This window comes from Corvus hawaiiensis, chromosome 6 (assembly GCF_020740725.1).
Source record: "Corvus hawaiiensis isolate bCorHaw1 chromosome 6, bCorHaw1.pri.cur, whole genome shotgun sequence".
In the NCBI taxonomy this organism is placed as follows: Eukaryota; Metazoa; Chordata; class Aves; order Passeriformes; family Corvidae; genus Corvus; species Corvus hawaiiensis.
Window position 1 is genome coordinate 54,581,249 of NC_063218.1, and position 19,722 is coordinate 54,600,970.

General features: G+C 49.9%; 1 protein-coding gene across 4 annotated transcripts in view; it reads left to right on the plus strand.

Annotated features, from left to right (window-relative positions):
• Positions 1-19,722, plus strand: part of CCDC9B (coiled-coil domain containing 9B) — a 38,868-nt gene that overhangs the window by 1,541 nt on the left and 17,605 nt on the right. Inside the window, exons 2-10 of one of the 4 annotated variants that reach the window (XM_048305832.1) lie at positions 1,333-1,484; positions 3,723-3,859; positions 4,144-4,760; positions 10,205-10,258; positions 12,505-12,618; positions 13,018-13,122; positions 13,844-13,906; positions 14,297-14,461; positions 17,650-17,799. In XM_048305832.1, coding sequence (XP_048161789.1) covers positions 4,686-4,760; positions 10,205-10,258; positions 12,505-12,618; positions 13,018-13,122; positions 13,844-13,906; positions 14,297-14,461; positions 17,650-17,799 — 726 coding nt within the window. In that variant the 5' untranslated portion in view covers positions 1,333-1,484; positions 3,723-3,859; positions 4,144-4,685. Of the gene's footprint in view, positions 1-1,332; positions 1,485-3,706; positions 3,860-4,143; positions 4,761-10,204; positions 10,259-12,504; positions 12,619-13,017; positions 13,123-13,843; positions 13,907-14,296; positions 14,462-17,649; positions 17,800-19,722 lie in introns of those variants that run through there. The other 3 variants (XM_048305831.1, XM_048305833.1, XM_048305834.1) reach the window with 3 other exon arrangements.

The following is a 19,722-nucleotide window of genomic DNA, read 5'->3' on the forward strand; positions in this document are numbered from 1 at the left end:
ATTAGCTTGTGTAGGAAGGGCTTGGGGCTTTCTCATATCTGCGTGTATGGCCATGGGAGTGGCAGCGACCTTCTCCTCTCCCTTGTCATCACCCTTTGTCTGGCTGTGGGGATGGTTATGACCTTCTTCCTTGTGGCCATGTCTGTGGACCTCACAGTGGCGGTGACCTTCTTTCTCATGAGGGTGGCATCCTCTTTGCTTCACACATACAGAGCAGCTGAAGCAAAAAGGGAGAGTATTAGAGCAGAGAGTATCCTATAACTCCCACTAATCCTCTAGCTGCTTAGAGTAAGTCCTTCCTGCCTTAATGACTTAAATGCCTGAGGCAGTTTAAAGAACAAAAAGCTTTTCCTAATGCCAAGGTGGGTGTCTCTCTCCCACCGAAGACTGACACCTCTCCAAATCCAGCAGGAGGGAGTTTCGAGGACAGGCTACTGGCAGCACCACTGGCCCAGCATGGCGCTCCCTGCTGGGCTGGGCCACGGGGGACCAGCCTGCTCTTCTGAGCCTTAGCCACAGAAATGTCACTTGCCTGCTAGGATCAGATCCACTGCAAGGAGCAGCTCTAGAGCAGCTTGTATTGTGTGGCCCAGCAGGAAAGACTGAAACCTAGTATCTGCTGAAAAGATTGGCTGGCATTAATGTGGTGACAAGGACATGGGTGATACTTCCTTTTCATTCTTCCCAATGCAAAATAATAATTCTTGCAACAGTAATGATAATAACAGAGCCATGGGAGCTGCAAGGATGGTGGGAATCAGCTGGATTACAAACATCCCACTGCTTCTGACAGACAGGCACATCTTACAGCTTTAGTTTGGCTCAGCCCGAGGTGTGAACTCCTTGTCTGGGAAGTGGGGGTGATCACGCTTCCTCACTCCCACAGCTTGGCAGCTCCTCTGTACTGCTGCAAGGTATTCAACACATGGATTAATTATTTTTCATTGCCCTTAGCCAGGGACTACAGCAGGGCTTGTGGTCCCAGCTGGCTGCAAAGCACTGCCTGAGTCAGGCAGCAGGGCTACCTGCGTCCCTCCTGAGGCTGCCGCTGCATGGCCAGGGCTGGGAAGGACCGGCTGTGGTGGCCAAACTCTGGGAATCCAGTTGTCCCTTACTTCAAAACCTGCTTGGCTCTTGCCCCTGCAGTGCAGCAGAGGAGAAAGTGCCTCTTCCATCAGCCGGAAGCTGATGCTCTCCTTAATGCGTTGTGCCATTTGGAATATTGCCACTCTGTGACCTCCGAGTGCTTGGGCAGTTTGAGACTGGTGGGGCAGATCTCAGTGTCATTCTAGGGGAGGCATGTGCTGATCGCAGTATTTCCTCTCCTTAGAGAAACAACCCAAGGGTGAGCAGGAAGGACAAGCTAATGGGGCTCCCAGACTATTTTAGAAACATAAATGCTTCCCACAAGACAATTCCATCAAGATGAGACCATCCTTCATTCAGAGGAACTTTCTTTCACAGTGCCTGGCAAACCATGATGGGTGAGTCAGCAGGATGGAAGCCAAGTGGTCCAGATCAGTCTCTGGATTGGGATGCATCCCTGCCTCTCTTTCTGCATGCAATGCTACCTTGCATCTCACGGAAACCATGCTCAAAGCTGACAGCTTGCAGTGGTGACACCACTATGATGTTTTGGACAGTGCAAAACCACCCATGTCATGAGTTTCATGGACACCCAAGCCCTTGAAGTCACCATGGCCAAAGCAAGGCTGGGTATCACTGCGCAGCTGCCTCGGATTGCAGCAGACTGCTGGTTTCCAGGCAATGTGCAACGGCTCGTGGATCTGCAGCCAGCTTATGAACCCTGGTCTGTCACTGCTCACTGGAGCAATGAAAGAGCCAGGGTATTTCTGCTGCTTGAAGCCAGTGACAGTGTGCCAGACACCTCCTGTGCTGGAAGATTTCCATGGGTACAGCAGCAGTCCTGGCTGCTCCTGCTGCATAAACCTCCCATTGTCTCGGCCACTGAAATTGCTTCCTTAGCCAGAGAACAGCTCTCTGGCAGGGGCAGTGCTGCATTAACCAACTGAGCCCCAGTCACTTCCCTGTGCAGAGCTTATTTTACAGGTGAATGTAGCTGCCCACCCTCTGCAACTTCAGGAGGGGTTAATTTAGAGACATAAAGTGCTTTAGTCATGGCTTGAGTGCCAGGGCCTGAGTCAGAGGTGTTAGTATGAATGTTTACATTTTACACCAAGCCATTGTTGCTGGGTGCCTGAAGAGAAGGGCCCAGATGGATGTTGGGTCTCCTCTACACAGCCAGTTTGATTTGCTGCTGTCCCAGCAGCACAGCATAAGCAATTTCATTGTGCACAGAAGGACATGTGTCTCTGCAGATGTTTGCACTTCACAGAGCCCACCTTTTTCCTCCGGCTCCTGGCCCATGATGACCTTTTTCTGGTTCATAGGTGCAACAAAATTTTGAATTTTTACAAGTATAACTCCCTAAAAGAATAAGATTTAGTGCCTATTTGTTCAGTGCCATTTGTGACCACTCTGTACTGGGATGGGCTTGGAGCAGCCATCACCTTCCAAAATTTGTGCACTTGTCTGTGTCAATAAGAAGCATCCTCACCAGTATGCACCAGTTTAAGGCATGAAGTTGAAACGGGCTCAGGAATCAGGCTCACAGGCCGTTTTTGTCAGTCGTTATTTCTGCCCAGGGTGTGTGCTGGAGCATGACCCACATGCAGCACAGCACAGAGAGATCCGTGCAGGGCCCTTCTCTCTTTCTCAGGGTTCTGCAAGGCTCCTGCAGTTCTGGAAACCTGTGAATAGCTGTTGACCCAAGACCAAGTCTGAGAAGGTTGCAGGCATATGGCAGTTATGTTTCTGGGCCCCGGTACATTGCAAACTGAAGCAAATAAGAGATGTGCTGAATTTGCAGTGTGTTTGAAGGGGCAGGAGGCCCATGGAGACCCAATTCAGCTTTGTCTTGGCAGGGGAAGTCTCACTGTAGCAATATTGTCCCATTTTCCCCGGTGCTGTGTGCTAGGAGCGCAGCCACATTCGCTCTGAAGCTGCCCATATGTTCACACCATTTCCCAGCGTGACTGACAGCGAGCCAGTTCCCTCTGAGCATCCTGAGATATCCCAGAGTAATTCATCCCTTGCACATAAATATTCTTCCTATGAGGATTTGGAACATAAATTCTCAGCCTGCGGAAGGCCAGAGAAGGTGCTGGGATATGCGACACCTTGACTAACTGTGCCTGTTACAATACCTTCACAGCCTAAACAAGGTCCCAATGGCACCAGTGCCAGCGAGTCAGTGTCATCCAGAGATGGCCCAGCTGACATTTTGGAGAGGAAATCGGCCGAAATGGCTCATTTCAGGAGGATCAGAGCCTTGGGGGGATGAAAACCAGTTCTTTAGCCTCAAGAGCAGATACATGAGTGGAGTGGAAAGGTTCCACTTTTCGTATTGTTTAAATGTTTCTGCTTTTTTTTTGGTTAGTAACTGAGCTTCAGAAATGCTCCAAGAATTTCAACTGGTGCTTCCAGAAAAAAGGCATTTTTAGGTGTTCCAAACCTTTCTCATCAAAAGGTTTCAATAACAACAGGGCAAAGGAAGAGTGTTTTTAATCAATTACTTCTGAAGGTACTGAATGGAACAAAATATTCTAGGGAGAAAGGAAATGGAACTTTTCCTTTTTACTAACCCAGTTCTAAACCCTGTATTGTAGCCCACCCTAATCCCATGTGTTTGGACTACACAGTGTCCCCAGGCCTGAGCAACATCTCAGCCCTGCTGCAAGATCAAGTCAGAAGGGCCAGCAAAATATCTACATTCCCAAGGGAGAATCACCTGGCTCAGGAGCTCGCTCAGGGACCCAAAATGGATGCCCAGAGAAAGGTATCACCCTCTTGAATGATGATTTCCATCCTGCTGGGGCAGGGATTATTTGCACTTCCAGAAGCTTTCTGCCATTTGAATGAAGCACTCAGCAGCCAGGCATAGCCCCAGCAAGTCTGCACGTGCTTCATGTGATGCCTAAGATTTTTAGCATTTTATATTTTTCATATATTTGTAGCTTTGTAGATTGCTAAAGCATGGCTGTAGCTTCTAGTGTTTTTCCTATCTTTCTTCCCCACATTTAGGAACAATAAGCTAACCTTATAAACCTAAATATTGTGTAGTCTCCTTCCAAGAAGAGAACCAACTACAAGGACGCTCTGTTTTCTGACCAGAATCTGGACCAGACATAACACAAGTGGGGCAAAAGAAAGCTCTGGACTACTTCCACTGGGGACCCCAGGAATTATTACCTAACCAACTAACCTTTTAATTGGACAGTATATGATAAATATACTAATTGACTAACCTTATAAAAATTGTAGAATTACTATACCACATGTGATTTTTGCCATATTGTGTACCTGAAAGCTTTCAAGTAAAGGTTTGCTTTTATATTCACTCTAATGTTGTTGGAAAGATATATATATTTTCCAGGCATCACATGCACCTCCACCCGTTCCCTCCACCCAAGTAGTAATTATTGTTGAACTGGTCCTTTAATATTTAATTGCCACTTTGGCTCCCCTTTTCATCTCCTCCCCTCCCAGGTGTCTCTGAGCCTTGTGCAGGCTGGTCCTTCCTGTGTTTGTCCTCCCAATCAGCTGCACACTGTGACCTTCCGCACAAGAAAAGCCAGTCTTGCCGCTGAGCCCAGTCCGAATCCATGCAGCATCTGTGCGAAGTGGCACCGCTGGAGCCCATGGAGAGTCTTCAGTCCAGTCCAGACCCTGGAGCCAAGGTTGGTCTCTGGAGCTTGCTTTTGAGTTCTGCTGGCAAAGGGAAATGAGATGGTTTGTTAGGCTTTAATGGAGTTTGGCTGGGATGAGAGGCACCAAATTTGCCACTTGTTTCTTCTTCCATCAGACTCAAAAGTGGGTCGCTACCACTCGTGTAGCCTCAAAGCAGCCATACGTGGAATAATTTTAACTTTTTGGTGTTCACAAAGGGCACGTGACCATGTCAAGGGCAAGCTGGCTCCTGGCTGCTCCTGTGCAGCTTGTGAACCCAGGCCACTGGGCTGTCTGTGTCCTCCTAGATCCGGGCTGAAGCCATGGGCTGGAATGGGGAACCTCCCTGGGCCCCTGCTGATGACAGGGCAAACAAGTTGCTGTATGCAGCATTCCATGCTTTCCCCAAGGACTGCATTTCCATAAAAGATGAAAAAACCTGCCTGACTGGCTGTCCTGGCCACTTTCCACAGTCTCACACCCTTCCAAGGCTGGGTTCTGTGTCCTACATCTGAAGGCTGGGTAGCGAACAGGGTCAGCAAACCTCTATTGTCTCTGCTGAGCACGTCTGCAAGTGGGAGAAACTAAGTGGACAGATTCATTTTTCATTTGCTCAGCCTATGACCACTTCAGAGGTCTTACACTGGAATGACAAATTTTCAGGAGCAGAAAATATTGGCAGAGCTGACAAGATCATGGTTTTTTTCAAGGTGGCATTAAACATGGGTATGCACAGAACTCACCCACAGGACTTGAGGATCCTGCAGGTTGGGATGATGCACATGGAAAGGGAAAAGAGGGGTTGTCTTGTTCCAAACGGGAAGAGGGCTGCTCTGCACATCCTGAGATGTTTCTGTGCTGTGCCATTATTGGTATCCTTGTGGGAAGTACCAACAGGCAGCTATGATCCTTACTGCTTTTAAGCAGGACCCAGCTGCCATTACATCCTTTAACTGTCTTTGGTAGTTTTCATTTTAATTGTATATTGATCCACTTAAAAACAAATGTCTCAGCAGCCCTTTGATTCCCATGAGTCTCTTCAGCTAAAGCCTGTTTAAGGTTTCTGCCTGGTCCCTCCTCCCAGTCGAGGGAATATGCTGACCTTTCTCCTGGCCGGAGGAAACACCTCAACCCCTTTTTTATCCTGCAATGCAGTTGCTTGAAGGACCGGAGCTGGGGGAGGCAAGGGAGGCAGGAGGAATCGGCTTATTGTGGGGAAGTTTGGTAGGAAGGATGCCTCCAGGCCTCCGGGAACTCTTCTTTGATACACTGTGTTCCCATCCCTCCCTCTGTCTAAGGCCTGAAGAAGGACTGCTAGTTCAGCTCAGGAGCCTCGGGCAGCACATCGCTGCACACAGTCGTGCTTTGAGACTCGTCCCTGTGTCTTATCTGCAGTCCTGACACATGATACAAAAACAGCCTCCCACAGCAGCCAGACTTCAGCTCCTTCAGTGGGCTTTTGGCAGCTGCCTCCCAGATCCTCCCAGCAGTTCCCGAGTGCCATCTGTTGACTCGGTAGCGGTCATGCAAAAAATGGAGAGGAGCCAGAATAAGGCTGGGTGAAGTGCAACTGGGAAAAGTGGCAGCATGGTACTGAGTGCTCTGGAGGAGTTTCACGGAGTGCAAAAAGAAAAGGAGGGAGGGTTTCACACCAAAGCACTTCCTGCTGGTGGAAGGGCTGATGAAGGGATGCCAGGAATGCTTCTCGGGGCAGACAGGTTTGCGTTTTTTGAAGAATCAGAGTCTTTCCTTCAGTCTTTGTGTAAGGCAGAGAGACACAGTCTTACTGATAAAATATGGGGCAAAGCTTTGTGCCAGCTGCTGAGTGCTGTCCTGGAGCAGGGAGATGGCAGACTCCTGTCAGAGATGGTTCTTTGTGCCAAAAATGAAAGGCCTTGCAGCACACGATTAGAGAAAAGGACTATTTCACTGTCACAAGCACAAAATGGAGAGGTCATTGCCCTGCTTTGCTTCCTTTGCCCCAGAAAAATCTCCCGCAAACTTTGCCCCAAGTGCAAAGCAAGGGCTCCAAGTAGGCAGCTGGAGGCTGTGCTTAAGGATAGTCAGCTGAGCCCCTGTGCTGTGCAGCCACAGCAGGGCAATGCAGCAAAACCCCCTTTATATCCTCTTGATTCCTCCAGCTTCCAGGCTTTCCTGGAGAAAGTTGCTGTCCACCCTGGGGACGGCTCCTTCAGGGGCTGCCCGAGGTTAGCAAGAGCTGACAGATCCCTGAAGCAGAAACCACAGAGCCAACCTGGGTACACTCCATGTGCCCACTGTGCTGAGCAGCTTCAGAGATGGGACCAGCCAGAGCACAAGAGAGCCCAGAATTAGGCCATCCCACCTATGAAAGGTCTTCTGTGATTTTAAAGAATAAAGGGATTAACTCCAGGGGTGGGGTACAAATTGCTGAGTGAGTAATGAAGCTGGTTTCTCCAGATGTCCTTCCTGTTGCACATGGATGCAGGATACACTCGCTGCCTGAAGTACTCTGTCAGGCTAGTGCATGTGGGAAATCGCTGCCACCAACGGCTGGAGAGAGCAGGATTGGTGTCCTGCAGCCACCCAAGTGGGGGTGTTCCTGTCAACAGGATTCAGTGTGTCCTGAAGTCCTGCAGGACTCCCAAAATGGCACGCATCCAGCACACCCTGCTCACTAGAGCAGGAGACTAGGGACCTGCTCTGGCTCCTCTCCTTCCCAAAAGCAGAATTCTGGGTATTGGGATCCCTGGTGCCAGGTGATGGTCCGGAAGGATTGGCCATAGCCTGATGTAGGCTCATGGGAAGGCAGTGCCAGTCTTGGGATTGTCCTGGCCACAGTGCTGGGAATAATCAAATGTAAGTGCATATTCATAACCCCATAAATTTTGGCATATTTATAGGGTTCTGTTTTCTCCTGTGACTGTCCCAAGGGCACAAGCAGGTCCCCAAACCAGCCTGTTTTGCCCCACTAATGCAGCTGCAGATGCTGCTCCCTTGGCTGGGCCATTTTGCCCCAGGGTTTCTGTGTCTGCAGTGTTCACTGAGGATTCCCATTGATCTCAGATGATGATGCAGAAGTAGGTGCTTGTCATTTGTGCCACTCAGACATGGTAAAGGACAGCTGAGACGTGTCAGCTCTTTGTATTGAGGTCAGGAGCAGCCGACACTGCCCTGGAGGGAAGTGTAGCTCTCCAGGGGCATCAGGAAAAGGCAAAGGTATTTTAGGGATCTTCACCCCTGTTCATGGCACTGCTTATTGCTGGAAGAGCTTGGCCACACTGCCAGGAATGGCAGGGACATAGGATGTCATGGCTGCAAGGTCTGGAGAAGTCTGGAGAAACTCCTTGTGAGCACTTGGCTTAAGCCTTGACAATTTGAGCGTGACATGGGCAGCACAATGGACCCAGCTGCACATGGTGTTCAGCCTGCACTGCACACAGAACCTGGCCTTGGAGTTTGGGATAATGGTCTCTGTTTTAACCTGAACCTTGGCATTAGCACATTGTGCAGTCTCCTTGAGGCCAGAGACATGACCACCACACGAACAGGATAATGCACCAGTGCTGGACAAAGTGTTTCCATGAACAGTGATTCCCTGACTCAACCCAATCCCTGGGCTGACCTTGTCCCTGTGGCCACTAACCCAGCCAAAAATGGGATATCACTCCACCCTCACAAGAGACTGTGCCAGCTTGGAAAACCAAGGCAGCGCCACCCCACAGTTCCCCTGTGTTCCCTGGGCAAGATAAAGCTCCACATGACTCTGCATCTCCTGCACAGCTGTGTCCACCACAAACCTCTTAACAAGCGCTTGGGCTCAAGCAAAGCTCTTGTGTCTTTTGCTCAATTTTCTACCCACAGCAGAGTCTTCCTTTCCTTCATCAAGCCTGAATCCAGAGGCACTGCCTTGGAAATGGTTTCAATTTCCTTTCGTCACTGAGTAGCTACTAATTAATATGGGTCAGTCTGTCCCTCCAAGAGCTTTTTACTAAACTGTGCTTCCAGCTCCTCAGTGCCTTAGCTGTGATGTACAACAGCCCAAGTCTGCACAGAGAAGGGACCAGATTCTGAGTTCTGCAAAGTCTTTGGCAAGTTTCCCATAAACCACTCTGGGTTTCGGGTCAGACTTCTCGGATTTTGTGAGGAGTTCTTAGAGGGGGACAGTGGCAGCAGTGAGACAGCTTGGTTTTTTAAACATATGAACACAGCAGGGCCCACATTAAAGTTGGGGTGTGCATCAGTCCTTGGGCAAAAAACCATTCCCTGGTGTGCTTCCATCTCCTGTTTGCCTCACACTTGATCTGTGTCCTTCAGGACAGAGGGAGAGGGCAGCCAGTTTGTGTTGAGGGAGGTTGTAGCACATGGCCAGGACACGTGGCTGAGGTTTGTTCAGCCTGGAGGAGACAGAGGGGAGACTCATTGGGGTCTGCAGCTTCCTCACAAGGGACAGCAGAGGGGCAGCTCTGAACTTTACTCTCTGTGACCAGGCACAGGAGCTGAGGGAATAGCTGGAGCTGTGTCAGGGGAGGGTTAGGCTGGATATCAGGAAAAGAATCCCCTGGAGGGTGGTCAGGCACTGAACAGGCTCCCCAGGGAATGGTCATGGCCCCAATGCTGCCAGAGCTCAAGGATGGTTTGAACAACACTCTCAGGCACAGGGTGGGATTGTTGTGGTGTCTGGACAGGGCCAGGAGCTGGGCTGGATGATCCTGTGGGTCCCTTCCAACTCGGGATATTCTATGGTGAGGTAAGGGTTCATATGGCAAACCCAAGATGCAGCAGCTGAATGCTGTTCCCTCAAAGCCCCTGTGCTACTTGTGACTCTTCTGAGGGTTGTTTTGGCAGCTTTCAGACAGGGACTTACAGAAGTCCCTCTGCTTTGGCTGTGTGCTTCCTGCTAGTCCTGCTGCCAGCTGGTGATGCCCACCCCACAGCACTCTTCTGCTCCTTCCTGAAAGAAAGGCCCACTTTAACAGTGGGGAAATCATTCCCAGAGAATACTGAAATTAAACAGAAAAAGGCAAATCTGACCCATGTTTTCCCATGCAGGCTGTTGCACACACTCACACTCAGAAGACATCCAGGACCCCAGATATTTCCTGGCCCGCCAGGCGTGGAGCCAGCCATGCATAACAAACAACACGACCCTGTGAATGGCCACGCAGCGAAGCCAAGCTGTTTGCCTGATCCATCCGTCATTATTCAACCGGCTTTTCCCACTTTGAACGAGGGCTTGTGGCATCAGGAAGTTAAAAGGAGTCAGGAGGGGGAAAAAAGGGGGAGTGTTTCTTTTAAAAAGAGAGTGAGATTGGAGAGGAGGACACAGGCACTCCAAACCCTGTCTGTGCTTGGTATATTAGGCAGCCAGTGCTCTTGGCTGGGAGCCCAGACGAGGCTTTTGTAATCAAAACATGATCTTGTATGCTGTGCAACCAGTGCTGAGAAAGGCCGTCTGATGGCTCTCCTCTTTTAGCTCTGCTCTGGAATCCGCCGGGCTCCGCCGCCGATGGCCAACATGCACCGAGCTGTGAGTGCTGCCTGCGCGGGGCCAGGGAGGGGCACGGGCGCTGGGGTCCCTCACCCCAAAAGGCCACGCAAGGACTCGCACTCGCTTCCTTCAGGGTGGCCTTTCGGTGGCTGTCGCTTTGTCGTTTTCTTGCCTCGCCTGGCTGCCAGCAGGCACAGGGAGCAAACAAGCCGTACCGCACCATGGGGAGGGGTGCTGGGAGGGGACGCATTTTGGGTGCCGGGGTTTGCATCCCTCGCTGGGGCAGGTTGCGGTGGCTGGCTCGAGACAATGTGCCTCCTGGGAGGCAGATAACCAACAGAAACACGGGCAGTGCTGGATGGGTGCCTGTGCTGGTGAGGGCTTCAGCTGCAGCTGTCAAGGAGGATGATATTTCTTAAAAAGAGCGGATACATTTGCTTACGCAGAAGAGCGTTAGTACGGGCCGCTCCTGTCCCCTTTCCCTCCCCCCACCTCTTGCCTTTCACAGTTTCCCAACCCTGCTGTCTCCGAGGTCTCGCTGTAGAAGCAGGCGATCATAGAAGTGTGTGGGAAAACACTGCATGCAGAGACAGTCTGAAGCGAGGAGTCCCTCCAGCCCCCAAGGAGCTGCGTAGCCAGTGTGTGTGCCACTTAGGATAGGGGCTGTGACACAACGGGATGTCGTCATTTAATTGAAGCCTGAAGCCGATAGCTTTCCATTTTCTCCTTTTGTGACATTTTAATTTGCCATAGAATGAGGCCTCTCATTCTGTGGCTATGCCCTGCTGCTGGGGAGGCTTTGGGTTCAGCTGATTGCTGATTCAAAGCCATCTCACGTTTGTTCTGCCAAAGCCATTTATAACTCTCTGTCGCGGTGACATACGGGCACCTTGGCTCCCCGGAAGAGCTTTACTCTGGGGAGGGCACGGTGGAGCCACTTTTCACCCTGAGCATCAGCTTCGTCACGGGCTGGGGCAGCAGGTTCGTTCCAGAAGCGGAGGAGAGGGCACGGCCCCCTGTTATTGGCTGGCTCGGGGAGGCAGCTGACGAGCAAACGCTGACTGGGCTGAAGTGTACAATGGGTGAGCCCCTGGGAGCTGAGCGTGGGCTCCGCACGCTGCGGGGCCCGGGTGTGCAGGCGAGCGACCACCTCTCGCTCACAGCTCCCAGCATTTGCTGAAACAGGTTGTGCAGAGAGAAACACCTTAATGGCTTCATTAGTAAAGGGGAGGAGAAGCGCTGAACCGCAGCAAACTTTCCTTTCAGTGACTTGTTTCCAGCTGGAAATGGAAAGACCCCCTCCCCCCGGCACTAGCCTTCTTGCAGCGTAGACAAAATGCTGACAAATGGGCAGAGGGAGAACAGCCTGACAGGCCTTTTCCATTTTTTGCTTTGAAAAGAGAAGAGCACAAATACAACCTCTGCAGGAATTTTAAAATTTTTCTCAAGCTGGCAGCTCTGCCAGTTCTCCTTCAAAAGAATCTGAAGATGAAAGGGGTGTGTTTGAGGGCATGCACCGCTTTGATCCCACCCTCAGCAGCCATGTTACCAGCGCACGGTAAACAGCAAACCTGCCAATTTAGTGCTCGCAGAACAGCTTCTGTTCAGATAAATACTGAATTTGGCTTTAATCAGCCTTGCAAAATGCCCATGGAAGTGTATCCACCTACACAGGCAATCTGCTCACCTGTCGCATACCTGATGATGGATGGCAATGGAAAAGCCATTTCTTTTCCCACAGATCTTGAAAAAATCCCATTGTCCAGCAGGAGAATGTGTGGAGGCAGTTTAAATGTTCCTGTTGTGCCACCTGGACACAGATGTGTGCCTGCGTCCCTGTGTCCTGGCAGAGCAGCCCTTGGCAGGGGCTGTTAGATCAGATACCCCTCACTGGGGACGCCAGCAGAGATGGGCTGGTGCAGGAGGTGCGGTCTGTGCCATGAGCAGGTTCTGCTGCCTTTCCCTCACTGATGTCTGACGCCCAGCACACCTCCTCTGTGCCCAAGAACACCCAAAGGTGAGGGTCATGTACTGCATGCAGATAAGCAGGGTGTTAACTCTGGAGCCAACTGACAGCCATGAAAGTGGGGCAGCAGCGCTTTGCTCAAACTACCTCATTGCTGAACAAAAATTGTAAGAAAAGGAAAGGTCAATTCTGTCAGGAGAAAGTGAGGGAGAAGTGGTGGGGAAAGATTCTTTCACTTCCCACCCTGTCCAGACAGAAGGAGCAGGTTTCATCCTGTTGATATGATGACTGAGAAGAGCTTTACTCCTTCTCTTTCCAGGATGCTGCTGTGGATGATGCCGTGTTAAGGAAGAAAGAGCAGAAAGATGTTGAACTTGATAAGAAAATCTTGGCTTTGCGGAAAAAGAATGAAGCACTGATACGTAGGTACCAGGTGAGTCTGCAGGTCCTTACCTTCCCCAGCTCTGATTTGGGGTCCTCAACTCACAGTGTAAAGAAGATTGTCAGCACAGTCAGAATGACTTTTATATAGATGCTATGTTTGTATTGGAAACACTCAGAGCAGGTAGGCAGACCTCTGCCTTTAGCTCAGCCTTTAGCTTAGCCTTTAACTACAGCTCTTGAGTTGCTTTGGAGAACAGACACTGACACTTGCCTCACTGCTACAGCATCTCCTCTCCCACTGCCACCTTCCTCTGTCTGCATCCCATAAATGGGACACAAGTGGTCCCCTCCCTCTTAGCGGTGGAGGGGGGTCCATTTAGCAGAAATAAACAGGAAAATGAACAGCATCCAGGTACAGGCTTGTGATAAACTGATATCTATGTTCCAGGAAATAGAAGAGGACAAAAAGCGAGCAGAACAGGAGGGAATGGCTGTTACCTCCAGGAGGCCTAAGCAGGATGGGCTCACTATTACCATCACCAAAGCTCACAACGTAAGTGGTGCCTCTCCTTCACCACAGCCAGCTCTCACTCCAGTCCTACTGCAGCAAAGTGACATTTCTGAGAGAGACCATCCACAGCAAAGTTCTTTGAGGCACAGGAAATAGCTCCTAAGCCCTGAAAAGTGTGGGTAAACTCTGCAGAGGTGTGTGAACAGAGTGATTTTAGGTGCTGCACATATGTTTCCAGCCATGCCCAGGCACCTCTACCCATGCACACAGAGATAACAGGCAGATGACTGGATGTATGAATAGGTACACTTGGCCCTGGACAGGTCCCAGGTGTCAGCATCACTGCAAATATGTAGGCAGAGGGTATCAGCTGTGCGTGTGTGTGTGTCACTGGAGGCATCAGGAGTGCCTCTGAGAATGCCATAGGCTGGGAAAACGTATCATCTCCTTAGGCTTTGGGAGTGAGCAAAGCAAGTGGCCCTGGGCCAAAGGCTGTGAGTCCCAGGCTTCCTTCCTTACTGGACCAAATCTGATAAGCCCTGTCCACCCATCCTGGCAGCTTGGGGCTTGGGAAGCCAGTCGTGCCTTAACCCCTTGGTGAACTCCTCTGCCAGAGCTCATGCGCAGCCTGCTGAGCCAGCCCACCCTCCTTTCAGCACTCCGGGTTGTTGGATCCAGGCCAGTGCATTGCTCCCTTCCCACCCCAGCCACGGCCCTCGCCTCTCTCGGGGTGCGCTGCTGCACACATTTTTCTCTCATACAGGACCTGAAAGATGCAATTACCCAGACTGAACACTATGGACAAGATAGCCCAGCCCTCTCGATGGTGAGCACCGCCCTCAGCCATCCACTTGGCTTCCAAGGCCACCTCCAGCAGGACTTAGGCTTTCCCAAGCTAACTCAGAGTGCTACAGAAAGAGATGAGGATGACATTTCTTTCCCATAACTCTGGCATTTTAGTCTGAAATGTCAGATTTGTAAGTGCAAAGGATTTTTCAGCCCTGCTGTCTTTGTGGGTTTTGCTGCTGAGCAGACAACAAGTCCCTTGTTCCCCAGGAATGTCACGGCAGTGTGCCGGGCACAGAGAACTTCCTGGGGGCAAGGGCTGTCTGTTCTGTAGCTGCCTCCCCACTTGTGTGCAGGTGTGTTTGGGGAAGGGAATCACATCCCCGAGTCAAGGGCCTGGATTTGCTAATGGAAGTGGTTCATTTTCCAGGACAAGAGGGTGGTGAGTGAGAAATGGGGAAGCCCCTGTCCTACAAGCCCTGGGTTCGGCCTTGGCAGTGAGGAAGACGAGGAGGAGGAGGAAGCAGATCACATGTTCACATTCAGGATGGGGAAAAGGATGCAGCTGGCTGTTACCATGGACAACAAAGCAAAGGTGAGTAGGGAAGAGGATTCCTCTTACTCTGCAGCCTCTTGACTTACAAAGGGGCTTCTGTTCTGCCTCTCACTTGAGCTTTCTCCCAGCATGCCACATCCAAAGGGAATAGTTCCCTTACTGTTTGTTTCCTCTCATTTCACAGTTCTTCAGCACAACCTCAGAGCTGCCACATGCTTCCCTCTCTGTATCTGATTGCCAGGAGTCAGCCCTCAGGCCTTGCTAACCCCCTCAGCAGCACTGTCCACCCAGCCATGTGTAGCCAGTTCTCTTTCTGAGGGATCAGTCACATCAGTGCCCTCCTGGGCCACTCTGGTGTTAAACTGTGTTGCTGTGCCTGGAAAGAGGGACTTGCTTGGTGACACTGGTGTGACTAAATGAGGCACCACCATCCTTCCTGTGACCACTGCAAGGTCCCAGCACCAGAGCTGCTGGGCTGTGCAGAAAACCACTCACATCCAATTCTCAATAACCCAAATCATAGTCAAGCAAGATGCCCCAAAGGAAAGCCTGCTGGAAAGTTGCACAAACTGGACAGAAGTCCAGGGATTTCCTTTGTTCCCATGTTCTTTTTCCTGGCACTCCTTGGATGAGTATTTTTAACACTGCCTGTGCAATCTGAGGCATGCCTCAGACATGAGATGGGCACATCTCTCTGACTAAGCTAAAGAGCTGGTGCCAGAGTCCCAGATCTCTGTCAGGCAGGGAATGACCCAGGACAAGCCCTGTGGAGGGGAGGAGGTGACTCTGCCAGGCACTGTGGCTGTGACATCACTCTGCTCTCTCTGTCTCTGTTGGCTCTGCACGGACACTCTCCTCATATGACATCTCTCACTCTGGGAGCTGGGACACCAAGGACCAGGATTTCCAAATGTGGGACAAGCAGGCTGGGAGATCACCCAGACTGTTAAAATAGGAAACAAGGAAAGAAGACATATGTCAGCATGTTGAGCAGAATGTGCCTTCAGGTGAGGCAGCTTAGCCAGAGCAGAATGGGGAGGGACAGAGGGAACAAAGGAGGGAAGGAGTGGTAAAGGGAGGGAGGGCAAAGGGTATTATACAGAAAATCTGGTGGTCTCCCAGCCTGGATGTGTCTAGCTACCACAGCTCTGTTAAATAGCTGTTTCCTGTATTTCCTCTGAGTCTTCCTTGCCATCTGTTCAATACATGCAGGGTTTAAAGGCTTTGCCAACACACCAGCCTTCACACTGTGCCTTTTAACATCCAGTGGCCCAGGGAATGTGCACCTCCCTGTAATCAAGTGATGCTCTTTGAGGCTTCTGTTGTGCTCAAGGTGTTTGGGCACAAGGTTCTCTGTGTTGGGTCTCAGGAGGAACTTTCTCAGACAGCAAGTGATGAAGTCACCTTCAAACATCCTCCCAGTGCCAGACTTCCCTGGCAAGACATATCTGTGACCCTGTTAAGTGTCTAAAGGATGAGCCACCAACACTTAAACACTGAAGAGCTCTAGGGAACAGCTATTGACTTAAGATGAATAAATGTTTGATGTACAACTTGTGGATTAATAGCTTGCTGTTACCTTCTAAACCATCTCTGGGCTTACTTTTTTAATAAAAAGTTATATTAACTAGAATGCCAAATACCTCGTACCAGTGCTCTGGGTAAGGCAGAGCCAGGCCAGTCTCCAGTTCAGGCTCTAACCTCAGCAGTACAGCCTAGGATTACTGAACCCAAAAGCACAGCTGGCCATCCCCAAGGGAATGTGTAACAAGGTTCCCACTGTGTCTGTGCATCTGGGGCTGACAGGACAGGCAGAGCAGAGACCACTCCTCTCCCCTGTATCAGGCTGACTCAAGAACTATCTCTGCTGAAACAGCAAAATCACACAGATGTGAAAGATGAATAAACAAGAGACTGAGGTTCTGCTGCTGAAAATACTCCAGTGTCTCCTAAAACATTTATCATGTGCTAGGAAGCTTGATGACTGAGAAGCCGTAAAAAAGGTCATGCTGACAGAGGCTGTGCACAGCAAGGCTCCCTCCATGCTAACATCTGCACTCCTGGCAGAGCTGAGGGAAGATGAGGCTAATGTGAGGCTTCTTGGTATCACATGTCATGGCAAAGGCCCTGACTGCAAGTCTTCTCTACAAATCAGAGGTCTGGGTGTGCTCTTTGTTTTTGAAAACAATTTCGTAGCAACAAAAAGATCCCAAGTTTCACTGAATTTTCCTTGGAGATTTTGAGTGCCTTTTTAAATCAAGACTCCAGTAAATGTGGAAGCCCAAGGTAGAAAACAGAGTAAAATGCGCCATCCTTTAGAGAGAGAAGCTGCTGAGGTTCCTTGATCCCTGGTGAAGTTGAGCAGACTTCATATGGATGAAGAGAAAAGAAAAAGATCAGAGATAACGATGAGGATGACTTATTAAGTCTCTCATTTCCTTGTAAGGCAAAAATAAAAAGGCACATGACTGACCTGAAAGATGATACTTTTAAATGAGGAAAAGTATGTCCTTTTGTACAAAAGATGTGCTCATTTTGTGGAATTGATGGCTGAGGGCACTGGCAGGACATCAGCCAGGAACAAAGATCATTAACAAAATAAGAACCAGATGTAAATCCATGTAGTGAAATCATGACACTGATACAGACAGCTGGAAATAATATCTGACAGGGGTAAACTGCTCTTGCTTAAGGAGTTTATACATCAGTTTTCTAAAGTATTCCACTGCTGAATAAATAATTCCAGAAATACTAGCACAAAATGACTATGAAGTGATGAATTATCAAGTGCTAATACACTTCAGGGGAGTAACTGCTATGTGGGCAAGGTTGGAGAGAAAGAACCCCACTGTTCCCTTTCTCTTCTGCCTTCTAGGCTTATGCTCCAAGGTAGCCTCACATTTTACTGGGACATGTTGTGTGGGGAGGGGAAAACCTCACGTTTGTTTCAAAGATACAGATGCAAGCTTAAAATAAAACCATCCCTCAGTGTTGATGCTGCAGATCATCTGAGCAGGGTAAATCCCACCATGCCCACGTTGTGCTCAGCTAAACACACCTCTGTAATATCACAGATCCCTTAATGTGGGGTGGCAGCTTTATAAGCCAACGGGACGGACTGTTTGGCTCATTTTCTGTTCTGACAGCCCAAAATCCTTTGTAGTTTGGGATGGTTACTCTCTAGGAGGGCTAATGGAGGTGTCCTTAACTCAGCCTTTCCCTTCCAGGGCAAGAGGATCGTCAGCGAGAAACGCGCCGAGAGCTTCCCTGGCTCAGGCCGAGTGCCGGACCTGAGTGAGGAGGAGACGGATCACTTGGTGGCTTTCCGAAGGGGAAGGAGGATGCAGATTGCCATCACCATGGATAACAAGGAAAAGGTAAGTGCAGTGCTAGTGACTAGCCTGTAACCTATCCATGGCATCCACTTCTTCTGCTGGCATGAGGAGGGCCCAGCCACAGGATGTTGGGAGACACTGTATGTTAAATAGTGTGCAGCTTATCTCCATATCTCTGCCTTCCATCCCTGTGAAGGAAGAAAGCCACAATCTTTTCCCTCTCCTGTGGTCCTAGCTAAAGCTAGAAGTCTCCTAAACACACTGGGTTCATAAACAGATGCTGCTTTGGGAGGGTTGATGAAAGTGCTGCCAGATATAGGGCATGAATCTCACCTCCTCTGTTACCAGCTTCTTTTTGGAGCCGCACAGCAAAGTGGGACAGAAGCAGTGTCCTCCTGACTCACTGCAAGACTTAAACGTTAACAGAGCGGGGCAATACCTGCTTCTGAACCACATCCTGCTGTGCCTGGCCATCACCTGCTGAGTGAGCTGGCTGAGCTTTGTTAATCTTTGAAACATATTTCAAATACTTCTTTACAAATACCTTCCTCTTTACACACACAGAGGCATGTGCTATTTTCTTCTTTGGGAGTTTTCACAGATAAGGAAGAATGCCTGCAGCAAACAGGGTCAGCAAAGACTATGTAGGAAAACAACACTTGGAGTGGCTACCAAACACACCCAGGAATGCTGGGAGACATCTGCAGCCCCTCTCTAGGATAGTGCCAACCATTTGCTGCTACTACCCACGCTCTTCTTCAGCTTTTCCTCCTCCCCAGCGCTTACCTAGGTTCCAAGAACCCAGGTGCTCCTTTCTCATGGTGGCCAAGCAGTGTTTTGAATGCCATAAACCTCAAACGTGCTGCCTGATTGAGCCACTGGTAACCTCAGAAGTCTGCATGACAGACATCGCTGTTTCAGTCTAGGCATTGCCAGCGCTCCGGGATGTAATGGGAATGACCTGACTGCCTGTGCTGTTCCTGCCCTTGAGCTTGTCAAATGTTCTTCTGTAATGTGCAGGCCGAGTGTGTTCTGCTCTCTGCTGGGTTTGTTTAAACGCTTGTCTCTGAGGTCATCGGGGTTAGGGCTGTACTAGGAGACAGCGGCAGGAAGAGTGCCTGGATGTTGGCTTTAGATCCTGTGCCCTCTTTTAAGTGTATGTACTGTCCTGGAAAAGGTAATCTCTCATCTGGTTTCATTATGGGATATGAAATTTGAGGCTGAGGATCCATACATGTGGTTTTGGCAATGCCTTGCTCATACCACCCTCAAAGCATCTGGGTTCAGAGTGTGTATGAGGGCAGGCCTGAGACTGCAGTGGCTAAAGCCATAGAATCTAGAAGTTTATAATCCCAGACTGGTTCAGCCTTGTTCCCTGACAGCTCCTTTTGTTGTTCCTTCGTCAGGGGAAGCAGTGAATAGATCATTCCCTGGTCACTTCCCAAATGATTTTATCGACCTGTTTCATGTCTCCCTTCAGCCATCTCACATAACTTACGAGATTCCCCCTATTTAGACTTGTCTGCTAGGACAGTTCTTTATTTCTGATCATTCTCATTGTCCCCATTTGTGGAAATACTCACAGTTTTTTACCGGCTAGGCTTGCAGTTCAATGCCTTAGAAAGCCTCGGGCAGCCGAGAGAGGTAGTACGGGCAATCCAGCATTTCAGTAGCTCTAAAAGCGGCAAATGGTAGCTGCAAAGCTGATACCACCAGTAGAAGCAAAGAGGGAGAAATATAGCTTTTGGTTTCCCCAATTCTGCACTTAGAAGCTTTCAAACAGAAACACAGATGCTCACAGAAGGAATGCAAAGCCAAAGAGGGTGGGCCCCCTTGCAGGTCCTTCTTTTATTGGGAGAAGGGGAAAGGAGAGAATGGGGGGCGGACCCGGGGTGACCGGCCAATCAGACACTGCTCAAGAGTTTGAGTTACATTTGGTTTTGCCCGCGATTGGAACAAAGGAGC